The following is a 21,776-nucleotide window of genomic DNA, read 5'->3' on the forward strand; positions in this document are numbered from 1 at the left end:
GAACAAGTTAATATTAGTGGATTCAGGTTGCAACTTGTTGTCCTCAATGCTGGAAAGCGCATAGTACTCATAATGAAGGTAACTAATCCATGCAGGGCGCTGCACATTGTTAGTCTTCGCCAAGGTTGACGCTCACCTACTTCTGAGCACCGTCCACGTTGGCAATCGTGCGCGCGAGGATCTTGAAAGCATCCTTCATGTCGCTCAGCTGGCAGTATTCGTTGTCGCCGTGGTACACAGAGCTCTTGCCAAAGCCCACAAGCGTCAGGTCGAAGCCACCGCGTTGCATGTCGCGAACCAGGGGCAGACTAGTAAACAGAGGGCAGAATCGCGTCAGTCATTTCCACCAACGTTGCCTTCCACTGCTGCAAATTCTCACCTTCCACTGATGGAGAATGGCTTCGCTTCTCCGGAGACGTCGCTGATCGCGGAATACAGAGCCCTGTAGAAGAACAATGCACTCATAAGATATCCCGTTTCCCATGCGAAAGTACAACATGTCAATAACGTACTTGTATCCAATCGAGTCCAGCGAGCAAGCGATGCCTTCGTAGTAGTTCTTGTCGAATACGAGCTCCAGCTTGCCATTGCGGTTTTCGGCCGGCAGGGTGTACTTGGACACCGGACCACGGTTCCCCTCGAGCGAAGTAATGTTCGCGTTGAGTCCGTCCACAAACGCCGTCATCTTGGAGATCATCTACACGTAAAAAAGATCAAAAAGTTAGATGAGCAGCACCTCGACTATTGCTGCGTAGACATCGTCACAGACCTCCTTCATGTCGTAGAACGGAGAGAGACGCACGTCACCAGCGACCTTAGCCCATGGCGGACTGCAGTTGGCAAATGCAACACCCATTAGCCAGCTGTACACCAACGGCCACGCAGGTCACAATAACCCCACCACGTACATTTGGTTGAGTCCGTTGACCGACGACTCAATACGCGTAGGCTTCATCGTGGACGGGCACGAGTAGTTGTACTCCTTCTCCTTGTCTAGGGGGCCGAACTCCTTGTAGAAGTACTCCTGGATCTTGGTCATTCCGTCCATGGCCAGCTCCAGTCCATTGATGCCCAAGTTGGGCAGGCCGCTGTGGAACAGTTTGCCCGTGGCCTTCAGCGTCCACGTGATAGCACCCGCCGTGCCAATGCAGGGCTGGCTGTCGGAGCAGTCCACCCAGAACACAGGCCCGTTCTTGATAAAGTCGATCTTGCCCGACTCCATCAACGTCTCCACGCCGACTCCCTCGATCTCGCTGTTCTCCTCGCTGGCAATGAGCACGCACACCACCTGCGTCTTGGTCTGCACCTTGTGCTTGGCCAACTCACGGAACAGCACTATAGTAGCAGTCAGCGTCCTTAAATCCTAAAAAATATGATAATCACCTCAATTTTAGGACCTACAGGTCAGGAGCGCCACGTGACCGAGACAGTCCGTGGTGCCGCGTCCGAAGAGCTTGTCGCCCTCCACCGTGAGCGTGAAGGGGTCTCTCTCCCAGCCTTCAGGGTTGGCCGGCACCACGTCCATGTGGGAGCCCACCAGGGCCAGCGTCCTGTCCGCCGCGGCCGAGGGGGGCGCATACTTCAGGATGACGTTGCCCCGTCCTGCCACGAACTCCACGCGCTCCACACTGAGCTCGGCGCCCGTGAAGGGCTGGAGCTCCTGCAGGACGAAGTCCGAGACCAGGTTTTCCTGCGGGATCAGGCCCAGTCCTGGCGCATTTTGCACTTTTTCCTAGGATTTAGGTCAGCAAGAAGAAAGAAATTAGGACGCTGGATTGCGAGAGACCTGGAGCGATTAAGCAGGTGCCAGTTGGACACGGGGGAGAGGAAGACAGGGCCACGCACGGAGACGCTGATGAGCTGGCGCAGCAGCTCCACGTAGTCGCTCTCGTTGAGCGCCAAGTCCTGCAGCGATGACATCCTGGACGAATCTTTGATAATGAAGTGGTTTGAAGGGCTGGCTTAAACCCTAAACCCTAACGTGTACACTCATCACGATTGACACGATCTGTAGACGAATGGCACAGCAATTGATGAAGGATGGCAACGTGTTATAGATCCGTGGACAGCGAATAGCTTGATTGCTGTTGGCTGAGGCCGTCGTGGCGGCCTCGACGTTGGCGATGGTGCGCGCGAGGATCTTGATGGCGTCTTTCATGTCGCTCAGCTCGCAGTACTCGTTGTCGCCGTGGTAGACCGAGCTCTTGCCGAAGCCCGTGATCGTCAGGTCCAGGCCGGCGCGCTGCAGGTCGCGCACAAGCGGCAGGCTGTTTGTTGATACAGAGGATAGAGGGTATGCTGTTAAACATTTATTGCGATCTCCAGGGTTGAGAGGAAGTCAGGCCGTACCTTCCACTGATGGAGAACGGCTTGGTCTCGCCGAGAACATCAGCGATAGCGGCGTGCAACGACCTACAACAAAAATGACCACGTTAGTGCTCATCCGTTTACCGCATGCACGTCAGACTTACTTGTAGCCAACGGAGTCCAGCGAACAGGCGATGCCCTCCAAGTAGTGCTCCCTAAACGTGAGCTCCAGCTTGCCGTCCCACTGCTCCTCGGGGAGGGTGTACTTGGACACAGGGCCGCGCTTACCTTCCAGGGATGTGATATTGGCGTTCAGGTCGTCAACATACGAGTGCATCCTGGCGAACATCTGAACACAATAACAACAGCAAAACCGTTAGCTCTACAGGCTCAGTACGACCAGAAGCAAAGCTGCTGCGTACGTCCTTCATCTCGTAGAAGGGCGAGAGACGCACTTCACCCGTGATCTTTACCCATGGCGGACTGCAGCCGACACACACTCGTCAGCAAGCTCCGAAGGTATCCGGATACATCACGTCCGCAACAACCCGTACATTTGGTTGAGTCCGTTGACCGACGATTCAACGTGCATGGGCTTCATCGTAGACGGACACGAGTAGTTGTACTCCTTCTCCTTGTCCACGGGGCTAAAGTCTTGATAGAACCGTTGCTGAATCTTGGTCATTGCATCCATGCCCAGCTCAATGCCGTTGATGCCTAAGTTGGGCAGGCCGCTGTGGAACAACTTGCCCGTGGCCTTGAGCGTCCACGTGATGACCCCAGCCGTGCCAATGCACGGTTGGCTGTCGGAGCCGTCCACCCAGATGACCGGTCCCTTCTTAATAAAGTCGATCTTGCCAGATTCCATCAACGCCTCGACGCCCACCCCCGGGATCTCGCTGTTCTCCTCACTGGCGATGAGCACACAGACCACCTTGGTCTCGAGTCGAGGCTTGCTCTTGGCCAGCTCCTTGAACAGTTGCGTCATGAGCGCCACGTGGCCGAGACAGTCGGTCGTACCGCGGCCGTAGAGCTTGTCGCCCTCCACCGTGAGCGTGAATGGGTCTCTGTCCCAACCTTCGGCGTTGGCAGGCACCACGTCCATGTGGGAGCCCACGTAGGCCAGCGTCTTGTCGCTCTGGGCAAAGTCTGGGTGCTGGTACATGATGATGACATTGCCACGTCCATCAACGAACTCCACGCGCTCCACGGTGAGGAACCCACCGTTCTCTTGCGTGTAAGGCTGCAGCTCGGCCAGCACGAGGTCCGACACGAGGTTCTCCTGCGGCACAAGCCCCAGACTCGGCGCGTTCTGCACCTTCTCGGACACGTCGATCATCCGGCGCAGCAGCTCCACGTACGCGGCCTCGTCTAACGTCATGTCCTGCAGCACCGCCGTCATGGCTTCGACAAAAGTGCGAGTGACATATTACCATGATAGCAATCTTTTGGATACGCAATCGATGATTGGTGGAAAAAGAGACGTTGAAGTGTTTGTTTGACTTGGTTAAATAAAATACTTTACTTTACACAGAGTTCTGTGGGAGGATCTTCAGACGACGGCTTCGATGTCTTTGTAGTTGCTTTGGGGCGTGCCGGGCGTCTTGAGCTTGTCATTCGGTTCAGAGTCGTCGACCCAGGACGTTCGGGCGCTGGCACTGGCGCTGGCGCGGTGGGCTGCGACCGGCGTCTCGAAGTCCATGCAGTCGTTCACGAGGAAGCGGATCTTGCGGTCGTAGTGGTGCACCATGTGGTCCTGTAGCGCACGCGGCGTGACCCAGATGCGACGAAAGTAGCTCGCGTCGCGCAGCGTGTACTGCAGCTTCTGCTCGCCCAGGAACACCGTGCAGCCGCAACGACGCGCCATCTTCACCGTCTGAATGTGCACGATCTCGCCTGGGACGTCCACTTCCTGGGTAGAGTCTTCCTGGGGGAGCGTGATCATGGTCGCGTCGCTCAGGTCGCGGGTAGGACGATTGATGACGTTGCAACCCGAGGACCCAAAGTCCGTCGGCGTGAGCGACCCGTTAATGAACGAGTTGGAGTTGATGAAAGAGCCCGAGCTGGTGTCCACCGCGGTCGTCCCGGTGTTCATTGACTCCAGCACCGTGGGTAATCCGATGGCCCCACGGCCACTCGGCTCCGGACCTGCCGCTGCCACCGGCTGCTGACGCTCTTCCTTCAAGTCTTTCAGCTTGCCGTGAACGCCGAATTTGACCTTGAACAGCGGCTCGTTGGCCACAGCATCATAGTGAATGGCCATCTCGTCGCGTAGCTGAGCCATGTTAGAAATAGACAGTCGAGGCACGATGTCATCTCCGTACACTGCAGTCGTCGCGAACGTCTTGGTCCACGCTGCCGTCTCGGGATCGAACAGCGGTGGCGGCGCGTACAGGAACGCCTTCGTGTTCGGGAAGATTTTGCGCAGCAAGATCGCGAGGATGCAGCCTACACCAGCACCCATTGAGTGGCCGCACACCACAACCTTCCAGTCCGTCTCCTCGTCATCCGTGAGTCCGCCAACAGAGCAGTTCGACATCGCAAAGTCCCAAAACACGGCCTTACGAGTGCCCTCCTGGAGGTCCTTGAAGATCTGGCGTGCCGTACGCAGCATGCCGTAGTGCGTGCGCGTGTCAAACGAGTACGGAATGTCGTCTGGCAGCTCATTGGGTTCCATGCGCACGATCTGAGCCAAGCCGTCCGTCACGAAGTCGTAGAAGGACATACTGCCGCGTACGCTAATGATGAGCTCTTTGCGTTTTCTGTCCTTGACGATGCAGTACGGCGCCTGGAACACGAAGTTGAAGCAGTTGAGGTACACGAGGTCCGATTCATTGACACCCGTGTAATTGACGAAGCTGGCGCGGTTGCCGCTCAAAAAGTTGTCGTGCTCGAAGACCTGTTCCTCTAGGGGTTTCTTGAAGCACCCGAAGATCCGGAACCAGTAGCACGGCGAGTACCACACGTAAATGGGCCAGCCATAGATCCCAATCGCCATCCTGCAGTAAAACGACAAGTCGCTGAGTCGCTTCTCCTCCTCGTCAGGAGCAAAGTGCTGCACAGTCGGAATGCCCTGCGCGGCCAGTTCCGCTTTCTGCTCGGTTTCGTGCTCACGCTCTTTCTTCTGCACTTTCGACACCAGGTCCAGACTGAACTTCAGGTCCGTGAAGCTCAACCCTTCGTACCGGTTCGTCTTGTACCTCACGACGAAGAATTTGCCGAGCACCCGTCCCAGCGTCTCAAACACGTCGTCATCTCCCTCGTACTCCACCGTCTTGTGGCACGTAAAGGCATGGAAACAGCACATGCAGCGCTTCTGCCAGCGCTTCTCGGCCTCGACCGCATCGTCTCCACTGTGCACCCCGCACATGTAGGACGTGCAGGCTCCCGCTCCAATGATAGAGAGCGTAAACACGAAGTCAAAGTGCTGGAAGTAACCGATCGAGTCGGCGCGGTCCTGCACCTGTTGCCAATTGACGTCCCCACAGACGCTCGTGTCTGTACGAAAAGATGCTTCTCCGTAGATGGTCCAGGCCAGATTGCCCCAATAACCCAGGAAAATAGCGAGGATCAGCCAGCCCTAGGAGCACACACAACACGTCATCAAAACAAAGTTGTAGCGCCTCCTTTTAAGGGCAACAAGCAGCTCACCTCGGGCCGGCGCTCGTGGTACACGCGCGTGACGAGTGTGAAGACGGCGCTCACGAACATCATGGCGGCCAGCACCAGGTGCAGCAAAAAGGACACGTGCAGCCAGCGGAAGAGCTCCTTGAGGCGATGGCAGTTCTCGTAGCCCTCGTGCGGCTTGTCCACGAGTCCGAAGGCCAGGAACATGGGCAGGTGGTGGAACACGATGAAGAGCACGAAGGGCGTGAGGTACGCGCGCGGGTTGAGCACGATGCGCTTGAGGCTGGGCGGCTCCAGCTGGCACTTGCGTTTGGGCCTGCCCTCGATGGTCTCCATCGCCGTGAGCGTGTCGCCCGTCATCGTATCCGCCGGCATGTGCGCACTTGGCCTCCAATTGTGAAATGAGCCAGACGGATTACGTCGCGCAGGGCCTGGGACACTTTATGTCGGACGGCTGTGATCATGTGAGTGGTAAAATGTAAGCGGGGATCTTGCTCTGTCCGGACAATAGTCCCTGTTTACACGAAGCTGTCGCAGGTGCAATGTGGCGAAAGTGTCGCTGGGGACCTGGCCCTCCCGGCAGACTTCCAGGAGCACTGACCAACATGAATCTGCCATTGCCAATGCTGCATTGTTGCCTAGGTCAGCGTTTGTCGATCTCGGGACTATAATAACTTTTAATTTTTGTGCAGACGGTTATGTAATAGCTCAAGATAGGGCGTGCAAAGCACCAGAAAGAGCCTTCAACACTGACCTGCGGCTCTGTCCACCATTGCTCTGCTGGCGCCGTCTGCTCGTAAGTTTCAAGTGCCGGCCTGGATTTTGGTTCTCGACATCGTCGACTCAGCGTCGTTGCAGTCGTTGCAGTCGTTAGTCTCCACCGTGGCATGATAGCGTCATGGTCGCGGCGTCGTGGAGACTTGTCAGTGCGGTGCCTGTTTGTCAGACTTTCGCCATTCGTCTCGACAATGGCCCGATAATACGTGCAGCTTTCTTCAATTTCGCTTATATACTTCTCTTTGCTAGACTTTTCCAGTTACGCCTTTCAGACCTCCTCCTTCTTCGCCACCGACTCGAGATACCCGGGACTCTCGTACGTAAAGTCCTTGAACGTGTCCGAGTCCCGTCGCGACCGCACCCCCAATGCGCGCGCGCTGCTCGGACTCGCGGCCGCGTTCTCGGCGCTCGGCAGCGGAAGCCGCGTGAACTCCGCCTCGAAATTCAGTGGGGCCTCGCCTTCGTTCATCGCCGAGTGGCACGGCCGGAACGGCGGCGCTATCTGCTTCTTTGCCAGCTTCGCCCAGTTGATACTTTCGAAGAAGAGGTGGTTCTTGACTTGGTGCGCGCCTTTCGAGCCCAAACGTTCGGCCGGGTTTCGATTCAACAACTGACGAATGAGCGCTTCAGCTCGCCGTGAAACGTACGGCGGAAAGTGCAGCCGCGCCGAACGGAGGCGCTCGAACAGCTTCTTGCGGTCGTTCGTGTACCATGGCGGCAAGCCCGTGAGCATTTCGTACAGCACCATGCCCAGGTTCCACCAGTCCACCGCCGTTCCGTGGCCAAGACGGTCGAGGATCTCCGGAGGCAGATACTCGGGCGTCCCGCACAGCGAGTTTGTTCCATTCACGCCGTCGCGGATACCTTCCTTCGCGAGACCAAAGTCTGCCAGCTTGATGTGTCCGTCCTTGGTGAGCAGGATGTTCTCGGGCTTGAGGTCCCGATACACCACGCCAAGCCCGTGCAAATGCTCCAGCGCTAATGCGATCTCCGCAGCGTAGAAGCACGCCATGTGCTCTGGTAACTTCTTCATGCGGGACAAATGGTAAAACAGCTCACCACCGGGGCAATAGTCCAGCACGAAGTACAGCCGCTGCGCTGTCTGGAATGCGTAGTGAAGCCCAACAATGAAGGGATGCCGTGTGCATCCCAGCACACGTCGCTCTGTACGAGTATGCTCCACCTGCTTCCGCTTCACGATGCTTTCCTTGGATAAAATCTTCATCGCATAAAGCTTCTTGGTAGTCTTGTGCCCAACGAGCACGACCTTGCCAAATGATCCGCGACCAATGACCTGGATCATCTTGAAGTCCTGGAGCGTGACATTCTGCTTGCCAGAAGACAACTTGCCGGCTTCCTCGTCCCCGTCGTCGGCAAGCGACGCACCAAAAAACCTCGAGCGCTTCAGCGGTAGCCTGTCCAACAAGAGCGGAGGCTGGTCGGCTTTGCTTGTCAAAAACTTGCGCACTTCCTCCACCAGATGAGGGTTCTTGGCCGACTGGTCCACGCGGTCATAGTTTAACAGGCAACGCAGCCAATTCGACAGCTCGCTCTGGCGCTTCGCAAGGAAATCGGGCTCAAACGACCCAAGCAGCTTCTTCGGAGGCAGCAGCGGAACGCGCACTCCCATCGGACGCAGGCGGTCATTCAGCTCCTTGAACTGCTGATACCGGCGGTAGATGACCCAGGTCGCGCCGGACTGCACACAGCGCATTTCGATGGCGTACACGGTGTACAGTCGGTTCGACGAGTCATACGCAAACCCGTGGCTTCCGATCTTAATGAACTCGGCCCGCGCACCACTGGGGATCAGATACAGCGCCTGTGCGCGCGAGTCCTCTTCCTCCCTGGCGATCATCTCATGGTCTGCACAATACCCGGACACGCGCTGGTGCATCTCCGTGCAGCCAGCAAAATCGCACTTCACGGGCGGTCCGGTCGGCAGCTCATCGCTCGGCGCGTAGATCACCGACATGTTGGAGCTGCGCACTCGCATGGAGCTGCCCGTGCTCAAGATTTCGGCATCTTCAGGCAGGTCGTCCTCAATCTCAATATCCGCCGTTTCGTCCGCCGTATACAGCGACAACAAGTAGGACGACGTGGACTCGGCCGTCACCTCTGTGCCCTGCTCTTCCCTACAAAAGCCACATCACCGTCAAAACAATAGAAGAGTTCTCTTCACCAAATCTACCTACTTGTGTTCATGTTGAGCCGCCACAGAGTCCAGCGTAACGAGCGTGAACTGCTGGTCGATCTCCTCGACCCTGTAACTTTCCCCCGTGTCCAGGTCCTTCACGAGATACGACGGGTTCTCCCACTCCGTAGGCTCCTTCTCCTGCCCCCCACCTTCTTCATCACCACTGGAAGATGCAGAATCATCCATATAAAAGTCTCCTTCGTCCCCAATATGCTGCTCCACGTATGGATTAATTCCCTCTACGAACTGCTGCCCCAGCTGCTCCTGCAGCTCTGCGGCCGAGAACTGCGTCACGTCCAGCCCATCTCCTTCTGCTTCACTATCGCTGCTGCCGTCGCTGCTGATGATGCTGCCTGCGTAGCCCCCACGCGAGGCGCCCGAAATATAGTCCTCGGCGATGGAGATGTCCTGGTTGTCGGCGGATATCTCAGCGTTCAGCGCGGCGTTCGAGCTCAAAAGACCTACGGCGGGCAACTTGGCGTCTTGCACAGATGCTACGCTGCCGCGAAGGTCCACGGACGGCATCGTCCGAGCCCCAAGACGTCTCCACGCTCCCCAAAGGGTTGCTACGCTTGCGATGAGTTCTTTTTGATCCAAAATGTAAGTGAACCTAAATTAGGGATTCGAAACCCGAAAATAAGGGTCGGCCCGCTCTTGAGCATTTCGTGGCCAGTCGATAAACAGACAATTTTAAACGACAAGCATGGCTGCGACCACCGCCGCCAAGAAGCTGGACGTGTTCTCGACCACGAGCGACTACTCCAAGACGTACGAGTTCTTCGAGGAGGACCACACACTCGGCAATGCGCTGCGCTACGTCCTGATGCGCAAGTACGTTCTAAAATACGCTGCCAAATGACACAACAGTGGGAACTGACGGTTGATTGCTGTGCAATTGCAGCCCCGACGTGGACTTCTGTGGCTACACGATCCCGCACCCTTCGGAGCCCAAGATGCACGTGCGTTTGCAGACCCGCCAAGGTATACTATGTATCTCTCTTTTGACACGATTGGAGTAATGTACTGACTTCACGGTGTTGCAGGCGCCCCTGCTGACGAGGCGCTGCGCTCGGGGCTCACGGACCTACGCAAGGTCTCAACGCAGATCACGGACGCCTACCGCAAGGAGCTCAAGGCCTTCAAGCGCAAGAACCGCACGAGCTAGACATGCAGGTCTTCTCTCTGTAAAACATTAAACGAACCCTCCATCTTTCCACTCATCACGCACAAACTTAGCGGCGTCTCATCTCGTCCAGCGTCCTCTTCAACCGGTCGTCTTTCATTTTGCCGAAATTCGCTTTTCCGGTGCTTCAATTGAAAAATTGCCATAAGCTGTTTAACACCAAAGGTATCAAGTGATGCTGTCGCTGCGCAAGCTCTCGGCCTCTCCCCTCGTCCTCGTGGCGCGCGGCCTGTCCACCCGCGTGACGCCGACGCTGCTGACTGAGACAGAGCGCGCCGTCGCCTTCCAGCAGATCACCGGTGCCTGGCAGCGCGTGCCTGAGCGCGATGCCATCCGCCGCAGCTTCGAGTTCCGCGACTTCAACGAGGCTTGGGGCTTCATGGGGCGATCGGCACTGCTGGCAGAGCAGATGGGCCACCACCCAGAGTGGTTCAACGTGTACAACCGCGTGGACGTGACGCTGAGCACCCACGACTGCGGCGGCCTCTCCAAGAACGTAAGTTGACAGCAAGTGGGATATCTCACTTTGTGACGTTTTTGAAACACTAACGTGATATTTTGCACAGGATATTGACATGGCAATTGCCATGAACAGCTACGCCCAGGCCGTGTGAGTGGGTTAAGTTTCAAGCTACGAGAATGACGAGATTGGCAAAAAAAAAATGGGGCACTACTAATGACAGGATGGCTGTTAGCATGGGAGTTGTTTGAAGTGTTGCTATGGTTTTTGTAGAGGAGGGGGCGTGGTGAGAGCCATGTAGTCGTCATCGAGAGAGATGTAGTAGTACGGACCCTCAAACCCCTCGCAGAATACGCTTTTTTGGATGGTTTGCAGGTTTGACTCGGTCGGATCCATTAGAATGGACGCGTATTCAGGCGACGAGACGGAGAAGCTGCTTGCGGTGCCGTTCAGGATTTTCTGCAGGTCGACGCAATACGGAGAAGCTGTGGCCACCCAGACGGTGACTCTCTCTAAACTGGCGTCTGCCCACGGCCAGAAGAACGAGATGTTGGTTCCGCCGATGAAAATGATCTCGAATGCTGGAGATAAGTTCGTCACATTACGTGGGAGCTCGTGGAGTTTTGTGTCGCCAAGTCCGAGACTTACCAAGCTTGGGATCTCAAAAATCTCCGGAGGAACTTCTGCGATTGCATTTCCCGTAAGAGCCAAGTATTTGGGCTCTAACCGCAACAGCACCGGAGGGACCATCGTTAGCTGGCTGTACTCGATCTGGATGTCCGCGTTGAAGTGCCACTTGGAATCCAAATCGTCGGGTAGCGCGCGTAGGTTTGTGACGCAAAACTCAATGTCGTACAGATTCTGCGGGAAATCGATCGACTGGAATCCAGCAGGTAGTAAACCGCTCGTCATGCTGGCACGAACGATATAAAGCGAGACGATCTGAGGGTGATTCGCGTTGGTGAGTGCAGCAGAAGAGCCCCAGTCGACGATAGTGGAGTTGTACACTTTGATGCCGCGAACTCCGTGGAACTCGCTGATAGAGTCTGGCATTTCCAGGACTGGACAGTGACGAATCAAGAGTTGAACAACCGTGGAGCTGTCAAACTCCCCCCACTTCGCGTTTACCTCCTGTGATCTACCGGATATACTTAACGTGTGGCAATCGAGACCAACCAAATAGCACGACGGACGAGAAACGGCCCACGGTCGAACTTGCATCAAACACTGCGGCAGCGTTGGTTGCACCGACGCATGGATGTGAAATCCAAGCACCACAACACCCCAAGCCCCGAACAGCAAATGAGCTGCACGTAGCAGCAATCGTGCACCACCAACACGCAGATCTACGCTACGATAGTTGCCACTGTTCTTGACCTGAAGGTTCTGCTTTGAGTGTTGAGAACTGGAGGGCGCGGCTGATGTAGAGAGCTTCGACTGGGCCGGCACGATGGCTCCTAATGTTTCCCCCAAGATTCCCTGAGTTGATCCAGCAGAAGCAGACAGACCAACGCGATTTCCTTTTCGGGGTAGTCTCCGAAGCAACTCCTTCATGTTGGTGGTCGTTATAACCAGCCCAAGGGAGAAGATGGCACGGCTTGCCAGATCGGACCAAGAGACTACGACTACCATCCGGAACTCGTTGACTGCTCGTGCTGCCCACTCGTCATTGCGCCAAAGGAAGTCTTCAAATCCACGAAACTGCGTATTGAAGTCGCTTGCGTAGCTCAACAAGATGATAAGCTCCACGCCCACGCAGGCCATGAGATCGAGAATACAGTCCAGTACGATGCACACGAACCGCCTGCGAGCCTCGTCCCCTTTGAAGAAAACAGAGTAGACAACAGCGGACGAGAAGCAGTTCGTCACCAGCAATACGATGTAGAACCGGTTGAGCAGCGTCCTTGGTAGCAGAATGCTCATTCGGTGCGCTTGCACAGTCTGCAACGCGGTTTCCACAAGTTCACGACAAATCAGCAGCGCGTGAAAGTGATTTCCATTCACACCGCAAAGCCCATGCCGGTCCGATATCGCGTCGTAGATTTTCGAGAAGCTGGGCATCATGGCCGAACTTGTTCGGTCTGCCTTCGCTTCGTCGCTTTGTCGCTGCAAGATGCCCACGGAGTAAAAACTAGCGAGCGCTGCCACATCGAACCTCCGAGCATGAGCAAGATGCACACTGCATGGAGTGCAGACATGGCGGCGTGGACCATGGCGACTCTGTGGTGATACGACGGTGGCATTCCGATCTGGAACGCATCGAGATACCTGTTGAGGTAAGTGTCCTGCAGCTCCCAGTAGCAGTACGCATAAAGCGCGGCGTAGGCACTTGTGACCGTGTGCACAGCGAGGATAATGAGCCACCAAAGGACGAAAGTCCAGTACGAGAGCTTTACGACCTCTGTCAAGGACCTTTGTACGAGTCGTGGCATTCTGTTCTCGGTTGATATCGAAGGGCTAAGCGTTTTCTCGTTTGTGCGCTCAAACACCCATTGACTTCAAATATAGTACTTCGTCTCCGTCATGCCAAGTGGAAAAGCTGCAGTTTTGACGTTATGTGCCAATCTAAGGAAACATTGCTGAAGTAGCGATAGTGAATATATAAGGAGGACATCTGAATTCTTGTTGTAGTTGCTTGTCTGTATTCATAGTGGAGGTGGGGTAGTGCTGTCGTTGATGCTATCATCGTAAACGAGCGGAAACGAGGACCCGCCTTCTTCCCAATTTGTTTAGAATTCTCTTGAGCCGGATTCACGAGTGTCTGCGAATATTCAGGTGGCAGCGGAACGCTAAAAGCAGTAATAGTATCGTTCTTAATCTTCTCCAAGTCATTGTCGAAGGCCCAGCTTCCCACACTACAGCAGTCTACACTCTCAGCTCATTTACCAAACGTCGGTCTCAGCCACGTTGATCCGCGACAAAGTCTTTGATACTCGAATGACATTTCGAGCAAGCCCACGAACGTTTGTTTCCGACGAGAACGTGTACAGCCATAGCCTCGCCCTCGAAAATGTCCAGAGACCGCTGTGATGGAGATGTAATAACAAAAAAAACATTTAGGGGCCGAGATCTTCAGGAATTGCGGATATTCCGATGTCTCGAATCTGCCAGCGTTGCCAACATGAATCACCACGCATCAGCACGATACAAACGTGGATGACTTTGCAAAGGTGGGTGGTAAGACAAGACATGGGCTGGCCCTGCAGTTTGATAAGTTTCATTACGGCCGAACCAGTTCTGGTGGCGTGCTGATAGCCAAGTAGAAGTCTTCGACGGCAAGTGGGTACAACAGTCCGCCGAACTCGTTGCAATAAATGTCGCTCAAGATTATTTGCCTGCTTTCCTGGGATGGGTCCATCAGGATCGACGAGTACTCTGACGTTGGGGGCACACTAAAAGCAGTAGCTGTACCATTCTCAATTTTCTCGAGATCAGTGCAGTACGGAGATGCTGTAGCTATCCACATAGTCGATTGCGCTACAAGCTGATCAGCCCAGGACCAGAAGAACGATACGTTGGTAGCTTGAATGAAGATCAGCGACAGTACGGGCGACACAATCGTCACGCTTCGCGGTAGCTCGTTGAGATTTATCTCGCCAATTCCCAGCGTTATCAAGCTAGTGATCTCGAAAATTTCTGACGGAAGCTCAGTGATGGGGTTGCCGGTCACAGCTAGCACGCTCGGCTCTAATCTCAACAGGGCCGGCGGGACGGAGGTTAGCTGGCTAAATTCAACTTGGACAGTTGCGCCCGCGTTCCACTTGGTGTCCAGGTCGTTCGGTAACTCGCGCAAGTTTGTGACACAGATCTCAATGTCGTGCAGCTTTTGCGGGAAATCGATCGACTGGAATGCGACAGGAAGTAAACCGTCCGTCATGTTGACACGAGCGATATATAGCGACACTAACTGAGGATGGTTCGCGTTCGTGATTGCAGCCGATTCTCCCCAATCGACGATAGTGGAGTTGTACACTTTGATACCATGGAGTCCGTCGAATTCGCTGAAAATGTCGGGCACTTCCAGCTCCGTGCAGTGGCGAATCACCAGTTGAACGACTGTAGAGCTGTCAAACTCGCTCCACTTTTCCTCTACTTCATCCACTTTGCCGGATATACCCAACGTGTGGCAATCAAGTCCGGCTAGGTAACAGGACGGGCGAGAAACTGCCCAAGGCCTCACTTGCATCAGACACTGGGGCAACGTTGGCTGCAAGGATGCATGGGTATGAAGCCCAATAACCGCAACGCCCCAGACTCCAAACAGCAAATGAACTGCACGCAGCATCACACGCCTAGCACGACCGCGAGCATTTGTGCCATGATGCTTCAAAAGTCGAGAGTCAGGTACTTTATCATCCACGGAGGGCTCTGTTTCCCCTGGCACAACGGTATTGAGTTTGTCCTGCGAGGCCTGCGTTATGGTAGCCCTTTGTCCATCAGAATACGTAGACTGGGTGACTCGATTTGCACGTTTCGGCAGTCGCTGAAGCAGCTCCTTCATGTTGGTTGTCGTCATAACCAACCCAAGCGAGAAGATGGCTCGGCTTGCCAGGTCCGACCACGAGACTACGACTACCATCCGGAACTCGTTGAGGGTCCGTGCTGCCCACTCGTCATTGTGCCACAGGAAGTCCCAAAACCCTCGGATCTCTGGGGTGTAGTCGTTTACGTAGCTCAGCAAGATAATGAGCTCCACGCCCATACAAGCGACGAGATCGAGGACGCAATCCAGCACGATGCACACAAACCTCCTGCGAGCTTCGTCTCCCTTCAAGACCGTCGAGTAAATAACAACGGAAGACCAGCAATTGACTGCAAGAAGCAGCACGTAAAATCGGTTGAGAAGCGTTCGCGGTAGTAGAGTACTCATTCGGTACGCTTGCACGGTCTGCAAAGCCGTCTCTAACATTTCTCGACACACAAGAATCGCGTGGAAATGGTCTCCATTCACACCGCACAAACCCCGGCGATCCGATATCGCGACGTAAATCTTCGAGAAGGTTTGCATCACAATGGCATTTGTTCGGTCGGTCTTTTTTCCTGCACTGTTGCCGCTCGAACTGCATGATGCCCATGGGGTAAAAGCCAACGAGCGCTGCCAAATCGAACCTCCTACCATGAGCACGATACACAGCGCGTGTAGTGCAGACATGGCAACGTGAACGACAGCGATCGTGTGGTGATACGGTGGAGGCATCCCGATCTGGAATGAATCGAGGTAGTTGTTGAGGTACGTGTCCTTCAGAGCCCAGTAGCAGTAGGCGTATAGCGCATTGTAGACGCCGGTAACCGCGTGCACATTGAGGATAATGAACCACCAAACGACGAACGCCCAATAGGAGAGAGTCACGACCTCCGTGGCGGCCTTCGGCGCAAGGCGCGACATGGTCTTTTAGCCGACTTGAAACAGCCGTCTTTAGCACTGGCAACTACTACATGTACAAACGAAAAAGGCCTCAAATATCCTCATTCTCCGCCAGGCTCTATCGTTTCAACCGTGAGGGATACGAACATCGAGTGTTGGAGCTTCGTTTGAGTAATGCGTTAGGATGTTGATGCAGTTTGTTAATGATCCTGGTCGCTTGCTATGACTTCGTGTCTATCTGTAGTTTGCAGTACCAACGCCGCGGTCCTTGCGAGCGGTAGCCTTGGAGATGACGGACTCAGCGACTGTAAGATTGCTCATGACGGAGCTAACATCCGACGGAGTGCCTTTCCGGCGCGTGGCGACACTGCGGACGCTTCGAGAGCTGGCAGTCGACGAGAGTGCCGATGGGCCCTTGAAAACGTCGCGCTTCGTAGATTTCTTGGCCGGATCCACTGGCTTTGGTGGGAATGGGGTGCCTTCAATATGGTCTGGAAACTCGTCCGCGTAGTCAATAATACCCCCCGTGAGCACGTAAATGTTGTCGAAGCCGCGCTGCACCAACGTGTGTGCCGTCTGCGCTACGACCTTGTCGTCCAGGTCGTAGATAACAATCAGTTTGGTCTCCTGGTTCTTGAACTAGTGCATCTCCGGCAGAAGCACATCGCGATTCAAAAAGGTGGCTGGGTAGTTCTTGGCGCGGTGAATGCGGTTCGCTGCAAACTCTTCCTTGCTTCGCGTGTCCAGCAGGAGGTAGGGCGGGTCGTAGTCCTCCTTCTCCTCGGCGTCGTAGCTCACGATACGAGGACCGCAGCTATCTTGGTTGTCATCTCCGACAGGCACCCGCTCCATGGAGAATTCCCCGTTGGCGCCTTTCACCATCCTCGCAACCATTTCAGGTTGACTAGCACTCCCCGTGTCTTCATACTCACTGAAGAGCTCGGCCAGGCAGCGACACGTAATGCGACAAGAAGTCCCGTTCTAGAACGCCTTTTGAGCTGCATATTGCCGCTCATAGCCAGCACGCTCGGCTCTAATTTCAAAGTGATGGAGGATCGCTCAAGTAGTGACACGGATATACCTAACGTGTGGCACTTGCATCACTATTTTTTCAAAGGGAATTTCTTCATTTACCGATATAAGCTAATTTCGGCACGAAAGGTCATCTTAATAAAGGTAAGGTGAAAGATCTTCAACATATAGTGAATGTAGTATAAACGTACTGATATGATGCGATCAAGTGTTACAAAATAGCTGAGTTTCGTCACGTCTTGTATTGTTAACGCAAAGCGTGCCGCGCTTCGAAACGGGGCACCGTCAGTAACGTAGCCGATCAGTAGCGTAAAGATTCGTGGCGAATAGATTACCACTCTTCGTTAGTCGCTTCGAAAATGGAGAGAGCCCTTTCACGAGCTAGCGGGCCATTCAGGATTAAAGAGCCTGTGTGACGTTCCACACGAACTTGGGAGCTGGAACTCCCACCAACAGGCAACGTCTATTGCTTAGTTGGAAGTAAAATGTGAACTGAGCTACTCTAAAGCTCTACTCTGTTGTGCTCTCTCCTACCAACTCATGGCAGTCCAGGGAGAGACTTCTGGTTGCAGTTGCAGCGCCAGCTCCAGCTGGGCAGCAAGTTGAGATCTGTTGTTGACCTTTGTGGCGCCGCTGCGGTTGCAGCGCAGTTGATTGCCTCTACTCCAACCATGATGGCATCGTGGTTAGGACAGCTTAATCATGGGCTTGATCCTCAAGCACCACATCACACTGCTCCCCCAAGCTTGACTACACCACGATGAGCTACTAGCTTTGGTCGCTCTTGAGTTGCAGCACCGCGGCCAGAGCACGTTGGAGACGACCATCTTTCACCTGGTTAGCGTACGCCTTCATCAAAACTGGGACATCTTGGGCTATGGACTTCATTGGCTCCCATGAATCCTCGATCTCTTCCAGGCCTTGCCACTTCACCTTCACCTCGAATGCCTTCATGTTGCTGTTGTAGCGATGATCCATTAGAGCATCAACAGCTAGCAATGTTCCTTGAGCTGCAACATGGTCGATCAATTTAGCGGAGACGTTGAAAGATGAGTCGGCGTAGTGTTTTAACCGTGACGGATGCACCTTCATTGCCTTCCCCGTCACCAAGTTCTCCACCGTGAAGTAATATTCGGCGGCACCAGTCACTCGATATGGCCCGACCCAAGTCACGCTCAACTTGTTGGCGTACAACGTCTCGTCGACGCGAGAACGGAGTACATAGTCTCCCACGGAAAAATTCACAGGCTGCTCGTAGTGTCTTCGATTGCGATAGCGCGATGCCTGGCGCTTGCGCTCTTCCTCAACCGTCTTGTGCATCACTCGCAGACTCTCGTGCAATTTACGCAGCTTGGCTTCCAAGTCGGGTCGCTCGTTGGGTAACGAGGCAACCCGCCCAGTCCTTCCAGGTAGCACCACTGTGTCGAGTGTGCTTGGGCAAGGTAGTCCGGTGAATAGTTCAATCGGTGCCTTGTTGGCCAGCGACTGCACCGGCGAGTGGTTGAGGCTGGACTGGACTAGTGGCAACAGATAGGGCCAGTCTGAGGCGCTTACCTTGAACTCTAGTATCAGGGCCTTCAAAACTTGGACAACGTCGCGGTTCACACGTTCAACACTGCCGTTTTTCCATGGTGTGTACGCTAGAATGAACCTTTGTCGTGCCTTGAGCCGTCGATTCAACTCACTGGTCACCTTGCTAGTGAAATGTGAGCCACAGTCGCTGACCCACGTAGGAGGAATCCCAAATCGACTGTACCAGTCGAGAATCGCAGCAGCAGCAACCTCTGACGTCGGCCCATCGCACGCCACAAGCTCAGCGAAATGTGTTGCCTCATCTTTGAGGACAAGCACGTAGCGTGCGGTGCCAAATGACTCGCCAAGAGTCAAGAAATCCCAGTGGAGAGTGTCGTTCCGCTCAAATGAGAAATGGGTCTCGCTGAATGGTCTTGGAATGACGGATCCACCTTTCACGTGAAGACAAAGCAAGCACTGCTGACAGAAGTTCCGCACTTGCTTGATCAAACCGCTGACTTCAAATAGACGGCGTAAGTGGTTCGCCATCACGTGCATTCCTCTATGTCCGTTTGCCCCACAGTGTACGATGATCATCAGCCGCTGCATCAATTCCTTGGCACTTGTCGGTATCCAGATACGTTCCCGAATCCTCCAAACACCGTCGTCACACTTCAAGGCAGTGACAGGAGGTCGACAACTACTTTGCACAGTAGCAATCTCTACCAGCGATGGCCACACAAATCCCTCTGAATCGAGCGGTCGTGGGCTTTCAACGCGATGCACGATCTCGCTGTTGTCGTTGGAACCTTTGTTGCGCTTCCGCTTGGTGCCAGTTACCTTCTTCGCACTGCTGTGGGTGACGTTGGAGTCAGGCTGGCCTCCCCACCTCGAAATGAGATCGGCCCAGACGTTGTTGGTTCCCTCAATGTGTTCCAGTGAATATCGATACTCCATCAGCTTAATTGACCAGCGAAGGAGTTTTCCACGCATCGTCTTCTTCAACTCCTTGCCGGGAGCAAACAAATGGATAATGTTTCGATGATCGCAGTATATCTTGAATCCTTGCGGACGAAGCAGGATGTATTCCAATTTCTCACAGGCGTGCACAATAGGAAAGCATTCCTTCTCGATCACACTCCAGTTGAGAGCCGAGCCGCTAAATGATCCGCCCATGCAGATCAAAAGCTCATGGTGCTGCTCCTGGATCGGTTTGTCGTGCTTCCATACGGCGACCTGACTGACGATCAGTCCCCACCCAGCGTCGGAGGCATCCGACAGCAAACAAAGCTGTTTCTCCGGATCTGGGTACGTTAGCATTGCCGAGTGTGAGAGCAGATCTTTCACCGCTGCAAAACACCCCAATTCTCTCGACGAAAGGCTGATACGCACACCTGCAGCAGCTCTCTTGCTCCGCTTGGTGCCACGTAGAGACTCATCTAGTCGTTCCTGCAAAGGCTTTACCACTCGAGCGTAGTCCACGAGTCCTTCGCGCATCCAGTTCGTTGCACACACGAACTGCTGCAGCTCGGCAGCATTTGCTGGAGGCGGGATCTTCTGCAATGCCTGAATCCGGTCAGGGTCATGCCCCACTCCGTCCTTGTTGATGATCCTGCCACACCACTTAATCTCAGTCTGAAACAACTTGCACTTCCTGGGGTTCAGCTTGAATCCAAACTTGTCGAGCTGCTTGAGGATTGCCTCTATCGCATCCATGAGATCCATCACAGTATCTGCATACGCCAACAGATCGTCAATCCACACTAGGACACACTCGTGTAGATAATCTTTGAGAACCTCTTCGACAGTTGACTGGAAGTGTAGCGCTGCGTCTGTGCAACCCTGCGGCACTCTCGTTGGCGTGAAGATGCCTCGATCCGTCATATACGAGAGGAGCTCCTGCGAATCCTTGTGCAGCGGAAGTTGCCAGAACCCCTTGATGAAATCGAAGATGGCGTAAAACTTCTTCCCTTTGCACTTTTCCAATCGCACTTGCAAACTGGGCATCAAACCAGCTATAGCCTCCGACAACGAATTGACTGGCCGGTAGTCATTGGCCTGACGAAAATCATCGCTGTTTGGCTTCCGTACCGGCAGAGCGGCACATGCCCACCGGCTTTCCTTGTTCTCTATCACCCAGCCAAGCCGCACCAGCTCTGCGTTGAACTTCGCCATAAATTCCGACTTCTCCGGGCTGTACTGCCTCGCCTTACACTTGAACGGTTTGGCGCCAGGCTTCAGTCGAATCTTGAGCGGGGGCACCTTAGCCGGCGGATCATCACCGAGGACAAGCCTCCACCCGTTAAAAGAGAAAAGAATCGCTCTCAGTCGCTCTTCTTCAGCTCCCGGTGAAACTATTCCACGCTCCAGACAATCCGTGATCATGCCGTCGATCACGGTGGCGACCTCTTCATCCAGCGTCTCCTCTCTTACCGGGATTCCAGTCGGGTCTCCAAACTCATCGTCATCCCTCAAGTTCCGGACAGCGAGCTGCTCAAGCTCACGATCCACGTCAATGCCCAATTCAGCTAGAAGTACGCGACCAACAATCAATTCATCATCGTCGGATTTCACGATGAGGCATCGCTTTGGGTCTTGGCATCTCACTGGACCAGCTGCTGTGTTCAGGCATAAATACACATCGACACCTTGTGTCGCAGTGAGAACAGCACCCCCAACAGCTTCCAGTTCCACCGGTTCATCCAGTTCCACCTCCACTACATCCTGGTCAAGAGCCTGCAGCTCTTTGACGTGGCTGTGCGAAATGATGTTCCAGTCAGATCCACTATCAGCGCAGTAAGGCATGTCGAGCACAGCATTCACCGTCGCAGTCGATCGCACTCTGCCCTGCGTCCCCACTCGCGGGTTCACGTGCTTCACTCTGAACCTCTTTGCTGACTGCTTCTTTAAACCGCGCTTTGCTAAGATTGCCTCCTTCTCAGCTTCTTCAATGTCGGGGCAATCACTCAACCAATGATCCTTTCCGCAGTTAAAACAACCGCCACGCGGCTTGCTCTTTGCTGCTTCCTGAGATTGTCCAGTGGCTTGAGGCCGCTCAACACGACTAGCATCAGGCTGCACCTTGCGCTTGTTCCCCCACGGCTTTGACGTGACAGCAGTCCGGTCGCTGCCATGCTTACCAAAAGCACGTCGTTCTCCAGGCCGTGATTTGTTTTCCCGTTTTGGCTGCATTTGCAGCCTCTGTCGGTTCGCCACTGAGCGAAACACCTTTTCCTGCTCCAGGGCTTTCTCCTTCACAAGCTTGTACAAAGTCACATCATTCTTCGTGCTTGACTTGTCGATCAACTTCTGATGC

The 21,776-nt window shown here is 54.4% G+C and overlaps 7 protein-coding genes across 7 annotated transcripts; 2 read left to right on the forward strand and 5 right to left on the reverse strand.

Moving 5' to 3' along the window:
* Window positions 1-136: 136 nt before the first annotated feature.
* On the reverse strand, window positions 137-1,920 carry KRP23_9194 (Acetylornithine deacetylase; the record flags this gene model as incomplete). Its single annotated transcript, XM_067894722.1, has 7 exons — window positions 137-308; window positions 380-442; window positions 513-697; window positions 770-830; window positions 909-1,335; window positions 1,402-1,732; window positions 1,846-1,920. The coding sequence occupies 7 exons, from the start codon at window positions 1,918-1,920 to the stop codon at window positions 137-139; spliced, it is 1,314 nt and encodes a 437-aa protein (XP_067742371.1).
* A 49-nt stretch (window positions 1,921-1,969) lies between these two features.
* On the reverse strand, window positions 1,970-3,709 carry KRP23_9195 (Acetylornithine deacetylase; the record flags this gene model as incomplete). The annotated part of the gene is made up of 5 exons (XM_067894723.1): window positions 1,970-2,267; window positions 2,350-2,412; window positions 2,472-2,656; window positions 2,730-2,790; window positions 2,862-3,709. The coding sequence occupies 5 exons, from the start codon at window positions 3,707-3,709 to the stop codon at window positions 1,970-1,972; spliced, it is 1,455 nt and encodes a 484-aa protein (XP_067742372.1).
* Window positions 3,710-3,859: 150 nt separating this feature from the next.
* KRP23_9196 (Diacylglycerol lipase-alpha) lies at window positions 3,860-6,309 on the reverse strand (the record flags this gene model as incomplete). Its single annotated transcript, XM_067894724.1, has 2 exons — window positions 3,860-5,887; window positions 5,959-6,309. The coding sequence occupies 2 exons, from the start codon at window positions 6,307-6,309 to the stop codon at window positions 3,860-3,862; spliced, it is 2,379 nt and encodes a 792-aa protein (XP_067742373.1).
* Window positions 6,310-6,979: 670 nt separating this feature from the next.
* On the reverse strand, window positions 6,980-9,433 carry KRP23_9197 (PX domain-containing protein kinase-like protein; the record flags this gene model as incomplete). Its single annotated transcript, XM_067894725.1, has 3 exons — window positions 6,980-7,213; window positions 8,180-8,846; window positions 8,907-9,433. The coding sequence occupies 3 exons, from the start codon at window positions 9,431-9,433 to the stop codon at window positions 6,980-6,982; spliced, it is 1,428 nt and encodes a 475-aa protein (XP_067742374.1).
* A 178-nt stretch (window positions 9,434-9,611) lies between these two features.
* KRP23_9198 (DNA-directed RNA polymerases I and III subunit RPAC2) lies at window positions 9,612-10,073 on the forward strand (the record flags this gene model as incomplete). Its single annotated transcript, XM_067894726.1, has 3 exons — window positions 9,612-9,739; window positions 9,810-9,889; window positions 9,952-10,073. The coding sequence occupies 3 exons, from the start codon at window positions 9,612-9,614 to the stop codon at window positions 10,071-10,073; spliced, it is 330 nt and encodes a 109-aa protein (XP_067742375.1).
* Window positions 10,074-10,266: 193 nt separating this feature from the next.
* Window positions 10,267-10,705, forward strand: KRP23_9199 (Pterin-4-alpha-carbinolamine dehydratase; the record flags this gene model as incomplete). The annotated part of the gene is made up of 2 exons (XM_067894727.1): window positions 10,267-10,587; window positions 10,658-10,705. 2 exons carry the CDS (start codon window positions 10,267-10,269, stop codon window positions 10,703-10,705), a joined length of 369 nt encoding a protein of 122 aa, XP_067742376.1.
* A 5,445-nt stretch (window positions 10,706-16,150) lies between these two features.
* Window positions 16,151-16,810, reverse strand: KRP23_9200 (Centrosomal protein of 41 kDa B; the record flags this gene model as incomplete). The annotated part of the gene is made up of 2 exons (XM_067894729.1): window positions 16,151-16,504; window positions 16,580-16,810. The coding sequence occupies 2 exons, from the start codon at window positions 16,808-16,810 to the stop codon at window positions 16,151-16,153; spliced, it is 585 nt and encodes a 194-aa protein (XP_067742377.1).
* Window positions 16,811-21,776: the final 4,966 nt, after the last annotated feature.

The sequence above is a fragment of the Phytophthora ramorum genome, assembly GCF_020800215.1.
Source record: "Phytophthora ramorum isolate Pr-102 chromosome Unknown Phyram_PR-102_s0008, whole genome shotgun sequence".
Classification (NCBI taxonomy): domain Eukaryota; phylum Oomycota; class Peronosporomycetes; order Peronosporales; family Peronosporaceae; genus Phytophthora; species Phytophthora ramorum.